Source organism: Acanthaster planci, linkage group LG07, assembly GCF_054643075.1.
Source record: "Acanthaster planci isolate LZ-2023a linkage group LG07, COTS_SCS, whole genome shotgun sequence".
NCBI classification, from domain to species: domain Eukaryota; kingdom Metazoa; phylum Echinodermata; class Asteroidea; order Valvatida; family Acanthasteridae; genus Acanthaster; species Acanthaster planci.
The window spans coordinates 10,739,283-10,752,090 of NC_141783.1; the positions used below are offsets into that span (position 1 = coordinate 10,739,283).

Here is a 12,808-nt window from a genome sequence, read left to right on the forward strand (position 1 = left end):
CAAATCTTTAACAGCAATACCATTAAAACTAACTTGGAAATTTTAAACATTGACAAGATATTATCTATAATTAATAATTGAGTATAGACAAACATATACATGAAACAGTCTTTCTTCCAAAGAAATGATATGATTAAACACCATCCCTGCTAATCAACTCCAGACTCTCATCAAGTATTTTTTCTCCAAGTATTTGATTAGCTTCACAATTTACTGTTACAAGATCTTTCCAGGATGGTTACAGAAGATAGTCCGATGCCCAATGCTTTCCTGCTGTCATTTGCCAGAGCTGGAATAGGTCCAAGTGAATTAGGAATAGACAAATCTGCTACTCGCTTGTTTGCATGAGGCATGCCTTTGGTCTACGGTACATGCCAATGAATGGTGTAACACTTCCTCTGCAACCAAAGAGGAAGTTTTTCATTTACAGAACGCCTGTAATTAGGCACATGCACAGTCATTTGCAAAAATTTAGGTACACCATTATATAATGCATTAACCTCAAGATTAAACTAAACTAAAAATGGGTCATTAGGGAGACATTCCCATAAGAACGTGCACAAAATTTTTCCAACTGTACTGTCCCATAATTCAATATTCCCTAATCTGATCTTAACCAAACTTTGCCTGTTTTCATTTCAGACCCTAATCTATCATCTCTAAAAATCTGGACGGTAAAATTTGGCCTCCTCCTGGTAGTTGGAGCATTAGGCATTGAAATGTCTCCCTAATGACCAATGTCTCCCTAAGGTTGAGAAATTTACCACACAGTGTCTCCCAAATGACGTATTAGTGATACTATAGGACTACACTGATGTTATGCACCACTGTAAAAACATGTTAAGTAATCATTTGATGAGACCATGTAATACAGGCAGAGTGACAGAAATGCCAATAGAATTCCAGGTGGTCTTAAACTTTTGCAAATGACTCTACATATATAAAGTGTGACCATGGTCTCACCTGCCCAATTCTTTGCCCAGAAGCCCCTTCAAATATACCCACTGACAGTCAAATTTTAGATCTTTAAACCCTTTTGAAAGAAAAGTTTAAGGCCTGCTTTGTTACATGCACAAGAAAATTCCACATGTGGGATAAGAATCATACTTGACTTTGGATGCTGCCTCTCGTAAACTTGAATGATGAAACAACTGTGACAGGTCAAAGTCTGCATTGTCTCCTCCATCTGAGTCTATGAATATGCAAACAATGTACAAATATTCATGATGTGTCAGTTTTGATTACAGAACGTTGGAAGCAGAAACTTGCTTCAAACCATCAATTCTACTGCAATGTAACAATACAACAAATCAAGTAAACTAAAACTCAACAAAGAAAGGTTGCCAATACTAAATCTACAAATGTAGTTTTTGTGAGAAATGTGAATGGAAAATTTATCAGAAGGGAAATTTCTTGATCACTTGGCTAAGTTTAGCATTCTTGATATAATCTAAACAAAATTTTTACATTGAAAGCAGATTAAAAAATTGGTTCTCATCTTTGAGAAAAGTTGGTTTCATGTTTTCATTTTTTTTCCATAAGATCAATTTCCAGCTTGGAAGATAGATTTTGAGGACTTTGTTATTCAGAAACGTTTGGATGTCAGTGTTGGAAATAAGAAAATAAAATCGATTACAGTTTGCAAGTCATTTTGTTATTTGATTAGCATTATGATGAAATTGACTAGCAAAAAATAAATGGACCTAATTCAGTACCATTACATGTATACATATACCATGGTGTATAGACTGATTCCCCTCATGAAAGCATCCGAAAAATTTTGAACGGCTTTGATTTTGGCCTCTTGCAATCTACATAACTCACAGTAGAAGACAGTGTCTTCCAACTAATTCTCTTGTTTCAGCCAATTTCTACCTCTCTCTGCCATTTATCAACAGTACATTTGAACGATGCTTTCGGCATTTTTATTGCGTATTGATCACCACGAAATGACAGAAGTTAAACACATGCTTATGTATCGCGCCTGGGGTGTATGTACCTGCGTGTAGTTCATGGCACCATTTCTCACGCATGGAATGCATATGTGTGCGTGCACGTACCGTACTGTACCGAACTACATGTGCTACATGTATATAATCCCGCCAAATCACAGTAACCTCGTTTCCGCCACGATCTGTGGGCCTCTTGATACATGAAACTAGGACAAGAAACTGGGGGTGAGTTTGTTTCGTCAAACATTTCATTTTTGCTGTAAAGCTGAGCGAGCTCTCTGCGTGCATGCGGAAGTGCACAGTGCCTGGCAGGGATGGGTTGTGTAGCCGTTGCTATGCATGATCTTAAAAGAAATTTCCATTCATAAAAACTGCACATCAGTTTCATGTTTGTCTTACTTTTCGCGCAAAATGTATCGCATTATGCGATGTGACTCCAGCTGTTTCCATCACTGGATGAGCATTAAAAGGAGCTTTCACTAAATTAATTGATATAGTGTTTTAGACACATGCTTCAAATTTAATCCCAAAAGAGGAAAACTAGAAAAAAAAAGGAACACAGAAGCAAGCAGGTACAAGAATCTTCGTTATTTTTTTACTCAGCCAAGGCCTTTGATTTCTTTGATAAATGTCTGCATATTCACCTGGACTGGATGAGGTGACCCTCTGCCCTTCTCCATCACTCTGTAATCATTGTTAAAAAAGAACAAAAAATATTTAAATTTGGCATTACAAAATAATACTCAAATACATGTATTTCATACACAATACATTTTAAGAAAGTGGTGTTGATCTCATCTATGTACGTGTTTTCTGTGATTATGATTTTGAGGTTTGTAGTGCTCGTACCATGCCCGTACTTGAAGGGAGTGTGTTTCCACAAACTTTCCTGCCGCAGCATGAGGTTTATCGCTTGCCACTCTAGATGCATCACACGCGCTTACCATGTGATATGCGGACAGTTTCCCGTCGTGATTACCTGACTTGTGTTGTGCATAGTAGTGTGAATTGTACTTAATTCTTAAGAATTGTTGATTCTATATATTTTTACATTTCAAAGATACATTCTCAACACAGTTGTCCTATCAGTCAAAATCGGTCAAGTGAAATATGACATGTCTATGTACTGTACAGGGGAAGTGGAAGGAATTTTTTACTGTTATTGACGGTTACACAAAAGGAAAGTTAAGGCAAGTTATTATCACTTTTAATGGCAATTTTTGGCAGTTTTCATGCCCACAAAATAATTGATTAAAAAATACAGAAAAAAAGAAATTCTGACCTACAGTACCAGTCCCATTTTTGAGAGGCAAGTAATCGGAAGCAGAGCTATTTCTTTTCTTGGCCATACAAAAGTAAAAATTGCCAATTGAGGGCTTAATGGCAATGTAAAATGCAAAATTTCTGATGCCATGAAAAAAGGCCCTGAAGAACATCAAGAATGGGCCATGAGTTAGATTACCAAGAACATGACCTTGAACAGTTTTTGCTTCTTTCCATTAAGACGCCTACAGAGCAGCGAAAGGAAAGAATTCCATATGCAAGTACATGTACGTACAACACTAGTTTTCCCTTAAAATGTTATAACAGCCATCAGAAAGTGATAACATTCCTAAAAAGTGAAACCTAGCTAAATTCCGAAGCATTTACTTAGAAAAACCAACAGACAAGGCTCATAGATTTGTGCACAGGGCCTTAAGTGTTGTCCGTATATGGAACTCTTTCCCAGCGATATTATTCTCCAAATATCTCGGTACCATGGGTACTTATGACATGAATGAGGCATGTGAAGGACAGAGAAAATGTGTCACCCAGGCCCAGCCATGCAAGCAGCAAATGCTTCCTTTGTCAAGTTTGTCATCATTGGTTAGCTCTATTAAGTGGAGCATTAGTAGTCCTCTTTTTCCAAAGACTCACCAAAAATACCTTTTTCACCACCTACTGGCTTTCTTAAACGCCAAAAGAAAACTTTTGGGGCTTTAGTGATATTTCCGACTTCAAAACCGGTCAAAAAGTCCACCATTTTCATTCAACACATGCTGAACACTTAAACTTTTCGCCACCTCCTCCCATTCAAATGCGCGTGCCTAGATTTTGCTGGTGCAAGACTCTATGGGCGATCATGGTCCTCTAAGTAACGAAACCCCTGGAGCAACCCATATGTAGTCGGGGCACAAGACGTATTGACCAGGAAACAGTCGTTGGTAGTACTCTCAACTATCACGATCAGCAAGTCTTGTGCCCAGACCACGTATATGCCACTCGTGTGTTTCCGAGAGGACCATGTTCGCGCATAGTTATTGCGGTCACAAAATCTCGGCCCGTATATTTGAATAGAGCAGGCGGCAAAAGTTCAAGTATCGTGTGTGTGTCTAGCGAAAACGGTCGGATTTTGACAGATTTTAATGTCGGAAATATCACTAAAGGCCCCAAATGTTTTCCTTTGGCATTTAAGAAAGCCCGTAGGTGGTTAAGAAGGTATTTTTGGTGAGTCTTTGGAATTTTTGAGAACCGTTGTCACTTTACTATATATAATGACGTGGAGCGTTAGTATGACCGATCCTGTCCAAAATCGAAAAAGAGGAACAGGCCTAGTACTTTTAGGCACATGCTTCACTTCAGTACAGCTAATCATTGGTCATGTTTGTCATATGTCATGTATTTCTGTTAATGAAACAAGCGGTCAGAGAACTTATTGACCAAATGAGACGAAAAGTGAACAGATTTCGAAAAGTGAATTTGTTCGACGTTCAACCACTTTTTACCGTACACATGAGTCATGTGAGTGGGAGGCAGCCTCGGGGCACGGAGGCCTAGCGCCTGGAGGCAGTCCAGCCTGAGTAGGCCAAGTACCATTTCATTTACGTGCTGTGGGGCTGACCTAGTTCATGATTTCCTTACCACGTCAAAGCTACCGTCGTCATCGCTATCGCTGCTGCTGGTACTACTACTTGAGGCACTACCCATCATTACTCCTCCACAATTTTGTTGACGCTTTGGAGAAGAAATGGGTCAATTTTGGAACAGTTTAGTACCCAGTGCAGTGGTCTGGGTCACCCGGTTTCGTGCGGAAGTTGCAAGCCTTGTCACGGGATAGGTGAAAACACGGGCGCAGCCATGTATGAGGTGCTTTCAATTTATATCAGGGGATACTCTATTATTTACTAAAAAAAATTTGCACCATTTTAAACACCAAATCACCATCTCTTTGGTACTTTAGGGGTCAAAACAATACCGCTCGTTTTCAGTCTGATGCACATCGTTCCACAGTAGAAAACTACATGTTTGTAGCCTTGGGTTTGTCACGTTATTTTTAACAGTCCCCCCCCAAAAAGTCAACGAACCTGAACTCCTTACGAGATTCTTCGAATAAATGCGAGGTTTTGTGATATTAGTCTGGTTCTCAGGTACTTGGTACTCCCGGTGTGCGCATTTGCATCTACTTCAACTCTGATTCCTGACTCAAATTATTGGTACACGCGTAGCGGGATGCCGCGCTTTGCGCGGCTCCCGCTAGATCATGGTTTGAGCCAATACGTGAATGCCATAAGTAATGTATTTTCGATTACACCACAGTTTCCGGATTTGGACAATTTTCAGACTTAAAATGCTCAAAGTCAAAGAGACCTACTTTGCGTGTAGAGTTGCCCAGTGAAGTGTAGACAAAAGAGAATTTGAGAAAAAGGAAGCAGTATGACAGCAACTAATATCTTCTTTTGGGAATATTTCAGCTCTGCCAGGCCAGTTAAGATGACAGGAGTAAATTCTGCTGGGAGGCCTGTTCTACTTAGCGTTCATAGGATAGAAACAATTTATTGAGCTGAATATAAATATAACGCAATGTTCCGACACATTTTCGTACGCCCCCCTTTTCAACGGTAAAAGCAAGACTCCGTGCACAGAAGTCCATTCCAGTGTAATTTTACTGACAAGATTAGAATTTTTTTTGTCCGCATCATAAAAATCAAACAGAAGTTTTATTTCTATTGGCAAGAATAAAGAAAATACATATAGATAAAACAAAACTTTATTCACCAAAACTATACACAAAAAGACAAAAATACACCGAGTTAAAGCTACGCATAGACTGTAACAAATGTCATAGAGGTCTTATTACAATGTTTTTAAGCTGTAGCTGGCACATCTCTGAGTACTTTTTAGATGTACCCAAATTAGCCTCAGGATGTGGAAGGTCCATTAGCGTTTTGTGGCATTAGAAAAGTTGTGTACTAAAAATGGTGTTCCGAAGGATGTCTAGCTAGCCCGGCCCGTGTTTAAGTGAGAAATTTTGGGAAGAGCCTATGATGTCTGAAATCTCAACCATAATTTTGTCGGAAGCAATCGTTGACGTTTTTAAATTTACCTTGTTACCGTTGTGGACAATTGATTTTAATTATTATTGATTTTTTTAGGTACTTTAGTATGAAATAACTTGTTATGAAGATCTCTGCACATACCAATATGAGTATTGTGGCTTTGTTTCGCAACTTGAAATAAATAATGGAGGGTTTATCTGTGAATTGGTGTTTTGGTAGTGTAACTGTCACAGTGAACAACCGTGTCTGATATCTGGGCAGAGGTGTCAGTATGAGAAATATGAAGTGAATCCAGAGAACACCAATTCAGATGTCCATAGATTAAAATGGGAGGTTTACCGAAAATGCAGGATCCTGTTAAGCTAGAATATACTTTGAGCTCAAGGGAAAAATGGCGCCAAAGTTCTGGATGTAGAGATGAGTTGCGACGAGTCGTTCCAAAGTGGGAGAACAGGAGTCCGTCATGTTGTGTAGCCAGTTGGCAATAGTGAAGAGCAAAAGTTCAGCAGAAGAAATGCAACGCAAAGGAATACTTGCGGATCTTGCAAGATTGATGTCGATGATTAATGCCACATATGCCTTGGTGTCTGGCAAGTCACAATAGCTCAGTGGCTGGCATGCCTGGGGACAGCTCCTCTGGCGGGCTGCAGATACTCCCCTCCAGACCCTCTTTCAGAACATGCAGTTCAGTAACTAAGATAGAGAGCCAACACTCGTGAACATAAGGGGAAGACTTGGATTTTGAGGTCCTCCGGTCCAAAGAAAAATAGTGCAGAGCGCAGACAAAATTCGGAAGGCATGTAGTCAGCACGAGGGTAAAGTTCGGAATGTCGTTCACAAGGCCGCCTCACATTTGGCAAGAAGACCAACAAGACGGCAGACTGGTTTGAGGCTTCCTCCAAGGATCTGGCACCCGCCATTGAGAAAAAGAGGAGAGCCCTAACATCATATAAAGCCTGCCCCAGTGACCACAACTTGCAGATCCTCCGAGCCGCCCGTAGCAAAGTCCAGCGGACTGCCAGCAGATGTGCAAACGACTACTGGCTCCAACGCCGCACCCAGATACAGATAGCAGCTGACACAGGCAATATCAAGGGAATGTATGATGGTATCAAGTAGGTCCTTGGTTCAATACAGAAGAAAACCGCCCCTTTAAAGTCTGTCACTGGTGAGATGCAGGATCGTGCGCAGCAAATGGAACACTGGATACAGCATTAGCCTGAGTTGTACTCCAGAGATAATGTTGTAATCAAAGAAGCACTGAATGCCATCGAGTGCCTGCCTGTGCTGGAGAAGCTTGACAGCGAACTGACCATTGAAGAAGGTAGCAAGGCCCTGGGCTCCCTTGCCTCTGGCAAAGCACCCAGGAAAGACAATATCCCTGCGAAAGTCCTACAAAGCTGCAAAGGGATTGTCATCAGTGAGCTTCATGAAATCCTCTGTCTCTGCTGGAGAGAGTGCAAAGTTCTGCAGGACATGAGAGATGCAAACATTGTCACACTACATAAGAACAAAGGTGACAGACGTGACTGTAACAACTACCGTTGAATCTCCCTCCTGAGTATCGTTGGAAAGCTGTTTGCCTGAGTTATACTGACGAGGCTTCAGGTCCTTGCAAAGAGACCCTATCCAAAATCTCATTGTGGATTCGGAGCCAGAAGGTCCACCATCGATATGATATTCTACCTCCTACAGTTACAAGAAAAATGTAAGGAATGTAAGGACCTCACGCAGGCTTTCGACCTGGTCAGCATGGACGGCCTTTTCAAGATTTTCCCGAAGAATGGATGTCCATCTAGGCTCCTCAGTGTCATTAGATCCTTTCATGAGGATATGAAGGGTACTGTAGTTTTCGACGGCTCAACATCGGACCCTTTCGACATTGAAAGTGGAGTAAAGCAGGGCTGCGTCCTTGCTCCGATTTTGTTTGGGATTTTCTTCGCTGTCCTGTTGAAACATGCATTTGGATCTGTAACAGAAGGTATATATCTCCGGACCAGGTCAGATGGTAAGCTCTTCAACCTTTCCAGACTCAGAGCAAAGTCTAAAGTCCAGCTGAGATGCCTTTGTGACTTCCTCTTTGCTGACGAAGCAGCTGTCACTGCCCACTCATCTGAAGATCTTTAGCTGCAAATGAATCAATTCAATGTGGCCTGCATGCTGGGACTTTGGGCTGACCATCAGCCTCAAGAAAACACAGGTCATGAGCACGTGGCTTCATCCCCCAGCATTACAATCTCCGAACACAAACTGAAGGTTGTCCATGACTTTGAGTACCTTGGCTCAACGATATCTGACGCTCTCTCTTTGGACTCCGAGCTAAAGAATGACACAGAGAGTATGGTCCAACAGGAAGTTGACAGATCATACCAAGATCCGGGTCTACAGAGCTTGTTTTGTGAGCCTGAGTACACTTCTGTATGGCAGCGAGTCCTGGACCCATCGTTCACGACAGCGGAGGAAGGTGAACGCTTTCTACGTGCACTGCCTCATTCGTATTTTCAACATCACCTGGCAAGATGAAATTCCAAACAACACAGCCCTGGAGAGACAGCTGGAATCCTCAGTATGTACTCACTGCTGAAACAGGGCGTTTCCGCTGGCTTTGTCATCATTTGAGGATGGGCGATGGTTCGGATCCCAAAGGATCTCCTCTATGGAGAACTAGCATAGGAAAAGCATCCCACAGGCAGACCACAGCTGCGCTACAAAGACATATGCAAGAGGGACTTGAAGGCTTTAGGGATCGCGACCTCAACACATGGGAAACTTTGGCCTCTGAGTGGTTAGCTCGGAAGCAGACTGTGCAGCAAGGCCTTTCCGGCTTTGAAGAGACATTTGCCTAATAAACAGAGGCGAAGAGACAAAGGCGGAAGACCCGAAGCCAGAGAGACGGACCAGCAACATACCACTCTGTCATCACTGTGGAAGGGACTGTCACTCCCGAATAGGCCTTTCCAGGCAAACCAGACGCTGCTCCACCATTCAGAGCGCAACGCCATAGTCTTCCGAGATTGAAGGATGCCCACTATATTGTAGAAAAAATGACAGACTTTCACACCTCATGGTGAACAGCATCTTGATTGCAAGGTGACACACTGGTTTAATTTTGTGGACGGCTAATGACGTCATAGCTTCTAAATGTTTTTATTTTAGTACATTTTATAAAAAATTCAAATGGTTTTACTTTATGATATAGAACGTGAAGTGTCAAGAGTGTGTGGGCTTGCTTTTGATAGAAAAGAAACAATCCTACAAGCCACCTTCCTCAAAGATATTCCTACTCCACCACTGTCCAGATAAAGACACGTCTCCCTCTTCAGGTACACGTACATTCCATTCTAACAGCTCAAAGAATAACGACAGCAGTATAGTTTGATATTGGACATTGGACATTCCCATAGGTTTGTACAGCGAATGTCTGATTTTTCTTGACACAGTGGACATTCCTATAGGATTGTATAGGGAATGTCTGATTTTTCTCGACATTAGAAATCCTATCCGCGTCCCAGTCACCAATCTCACTGGCCACGATATTCTCCTTCGAGATAGTACCATACTTGGCGATTCGAACTACAGCAGGTCAGGTCCGTCTTACCTTACCCCACTGATGTTCCCAAGGAAGCTGCCCAACCGACCTGTACAACTTTTATCAGTAAAGTCACAGCCCACACCACTGCGAATACCCCAGACTGGACCCCACCGGTGGATCTAAGCCACCTCATGGAGGAACAACGGCAGGTAGCAGAGCAGATGCTGAAGGAGGTTGGAGCCTTTGCCAGGGACGAGAATGACCTGGGCTGTGCCACTGACCTGCTGATGTCCATCCAGCTCCATGATGATAAACCGGTCCAGAAAACGTACCACTCTGTCCCAGGCCCCTTTAACAAGGAGGTAAAGGAATATCTGCAGGACCTGATCAGTAAGGGGTGGATAACAAAATCATGTTCCTCTTCCTCTTCCCCCGTCGCATGTGTCCAGAAAAAAAGACGGGACTCTGAGGCTTTGCATCGATTTGCCGCGAGCTGAATAAAAAACAGTCCCAGACCGACAGCCCATCTCTCGGATCCAGGATATTCTCGACAACCTTGGTGCTAACTCCTACTACTTATCACCAGGGTTTCAAAACGGAAGACAGCAGACCACTCACAGCTTTCTTAACACCACGGGGGCTATACGAGTGGGTGCGGATCCCCTTCGGCCCAACAAATGCCCCGGCGGTGTTCCAACGCTGTATGGAGACTTGCATTGATGGCCTAACAAGCGAAATAGCAGTCATTTACCTAGACGACACTTTGGTGTACGGGCATCCTTTGAGGCCCATTTGGAAACCCTTCAAGTCCTGCACCGCCTGCAGCAACATGGCATCAAGCTGAAGGCTGGCAAGTGCAACTTATTTCAAAGAGAACTTCGTTACCTGGGCCGCGTTGTTTCGGCAGAGGGACGCAAAGTGGATCCAGCAGACACCAATGCTGTCCAGGCGCTGAAGGAAAAACAGCCAGCAACTGCTGGCGAGTTGAGGAAACTATTGGGGTTCATCGGATACTATACGGACGCTATTTGTTGAATGCGCGGGGTTGCGCTGCTGGGTGCTCAGCTTGACATGCACGTAGTCAACATTTCAGACTTGACAACCAGGCATCCAGTAGCTTCAGATGTGCTGATTTATTGTAATTCAGATTTGATTGGAATCACATTGATAATCATTCCCGCAGTCGCAGGGGAGGAGGCAAACAATCTGCACCATGCGGCGTGGCTTAGGGTTCACAAGACGCCATTACGAAGACCCACCTTCTTTTTCCCCTTCCAAAGCCAACTCCTTTTTCGTTTTCAACTCGTCTCTACCAGCCAAAAATCTAAGTCGTTGCAGACATATCCCTCCGTTGCATGGATATCGTTCTATTTTTAGACTAATTTGCATATACAGCTGGCTACCTTTTGGCAATTGACTTCAACAGTAAGTAGACGAGCGCCCTCTATTGGTCCAATTAGTGAATAATCAAGCAAAATCATAATATACGTTAATAGTTTCCCTACATATTATTCAAGATTTTTCATGGATTGCAAAACCCCTCTACGACCTCCTTGCTATCCCTCCCGAGAACCGAGGGAAGCCTTCACGAGAAACCCGTAGACCAGGAATATCGCAACACATCAAACGAGGTACCGGTCAGGTGCCCTCCAAACAGCCCATTACCTGGACATCTGATTACCAGCATGTCCTGAACTCCCTTTCAGATTGCTGATCACCCCTCCAGTGATGGCTTTCCCAGACTTCTCCCAATCATTCATCCAGCCACAATTGATGCTACCATCAATGCAGTCAATACGACCCAAACTTCTGGTCCCTCTTGGGCAGTGATGTCAACGAACACGGCCTCCACTGAGGACAGTGCCAAGGAGCAGCTTGATAAGGGTAAAATGTCTACAGTATAGCAAGCTGATCTAGGAATTGAACGAGTGTGGCAATAAATGGCTCAAGGACGACGACCACCAAGGCATGAGAGACGAAGGGAACCACATGAGACAATATCTCTACCTCTCAAATTGCGTGAACTACCACTGATGGATGGTGTCCTGTACCGGAAGAGGGCAAACGCCACAAATTGGTCCTACCTGCAGAATACCGGCAGCGAGTTTACAAAGAACTCCATGACAACGTGGGGTACCCTGGTACTGATAGTCAGCCTCGCCCAAGATAGGTTCTACTGGCCCGGAGTGCAGAAAGAAATAGAGCATTATGTGAACAGGCAATGTCTATGTTTGAAGTAGAAGCGGCCGAATCAACCCACACGAGCCCCAATGCAAAGTATTGTCACAACCCAGCCTTTGAACTCATTTCTATCGATTTTCAGCTCCTAGAGCGCCGCAAGGGAGGCTATGAGTACATATTGGTGGTAGTTGACTATTTCACCCACTTTGCTCAGGCTTACACAACTACCAACAAGTTAAGGAAGACTGCAGTTGACCGAATCTTTAACGAATTTATGTTAAAGTTCGGGTTCCTGAAACGTCTGCATCACGACCAGGTTCAGAATTCGAGAACCAGCTCTTTCAACTCTGCGGCATAGAGAAATCTAGGACATTTACCTATCATCCCGCAGGCAATGGACAGGTAGAGAGATTCAACCGTACCCTACTCGCCATGCTGCTGACCCTCCCAGAAGAAAATAAGGCAAACTGCAAGGCGTCACTAGATAAGGTAGTACACGCGTAAAACCGCACCCGTAGTGATGCAACAGGATACTCACCTTTCGTCTTGCTATATGGTAGACCACCCCGCCTACCAATTGATGTCTTCTTCGATCTGCAGGCCAGCACCGAGGGCCCCACATCTAACTACCATGACTATGTCAGAAAGTGGAAGACGCAGATGGAGCAAGCACACGCACTTGCTGCCAAGCATAGTTCAAAGACGGCACACCGAAACCGTAGCCCATACAATAACAGAGCACATGGGGTAAGTCTGCAGCCTGGAGACCGCATACTTGTTCGGAATGTGAGTGAGCCCTGCCGCCCAGGGAAACTGAGGTCCTATTG

General features: G+C 43.4%; 1 protein-coding gene across 5 annotated transcripts in view; it reads right to left on the reverse strand.

Moving 5' to 3' along the window:
* LOC110973612 (zinc finger ZZ-type and EF-hand domain-containing protein 1-like) overlaps positions 1–5,063 on the reverse strand; it is a 68,955-nt gene extending 63,892 nt beyond the window's left edge. For all 5 annotated transcript variants that reach the window (XM_022224536.2, XM_087138984.1, XM_022224538.2 and 2 more), the window contains exons 1-3: positions 4,854–5,063; positions 2,597–2,636; positions 1,108–1,192 (exon numbers count right to left, since the gene is read on the reverse strand). In XM_022224536.2, coding sequence (XP_022080228.2) covers positions 1,108–1,192; positions 2,597–2,636; positions 4,854–4,922 — 194 coding nt within the window. In that variant the 5' untranslated portion in view covers positions 4,923–5,063. The remainder of the gene's footprint in view (positions 1–1,107; positions 1,193–2,596; positions 2,637–4,853) is intronic.
* Positions 5,064–12,808: the final 7,745 nt, after the last annotated feature.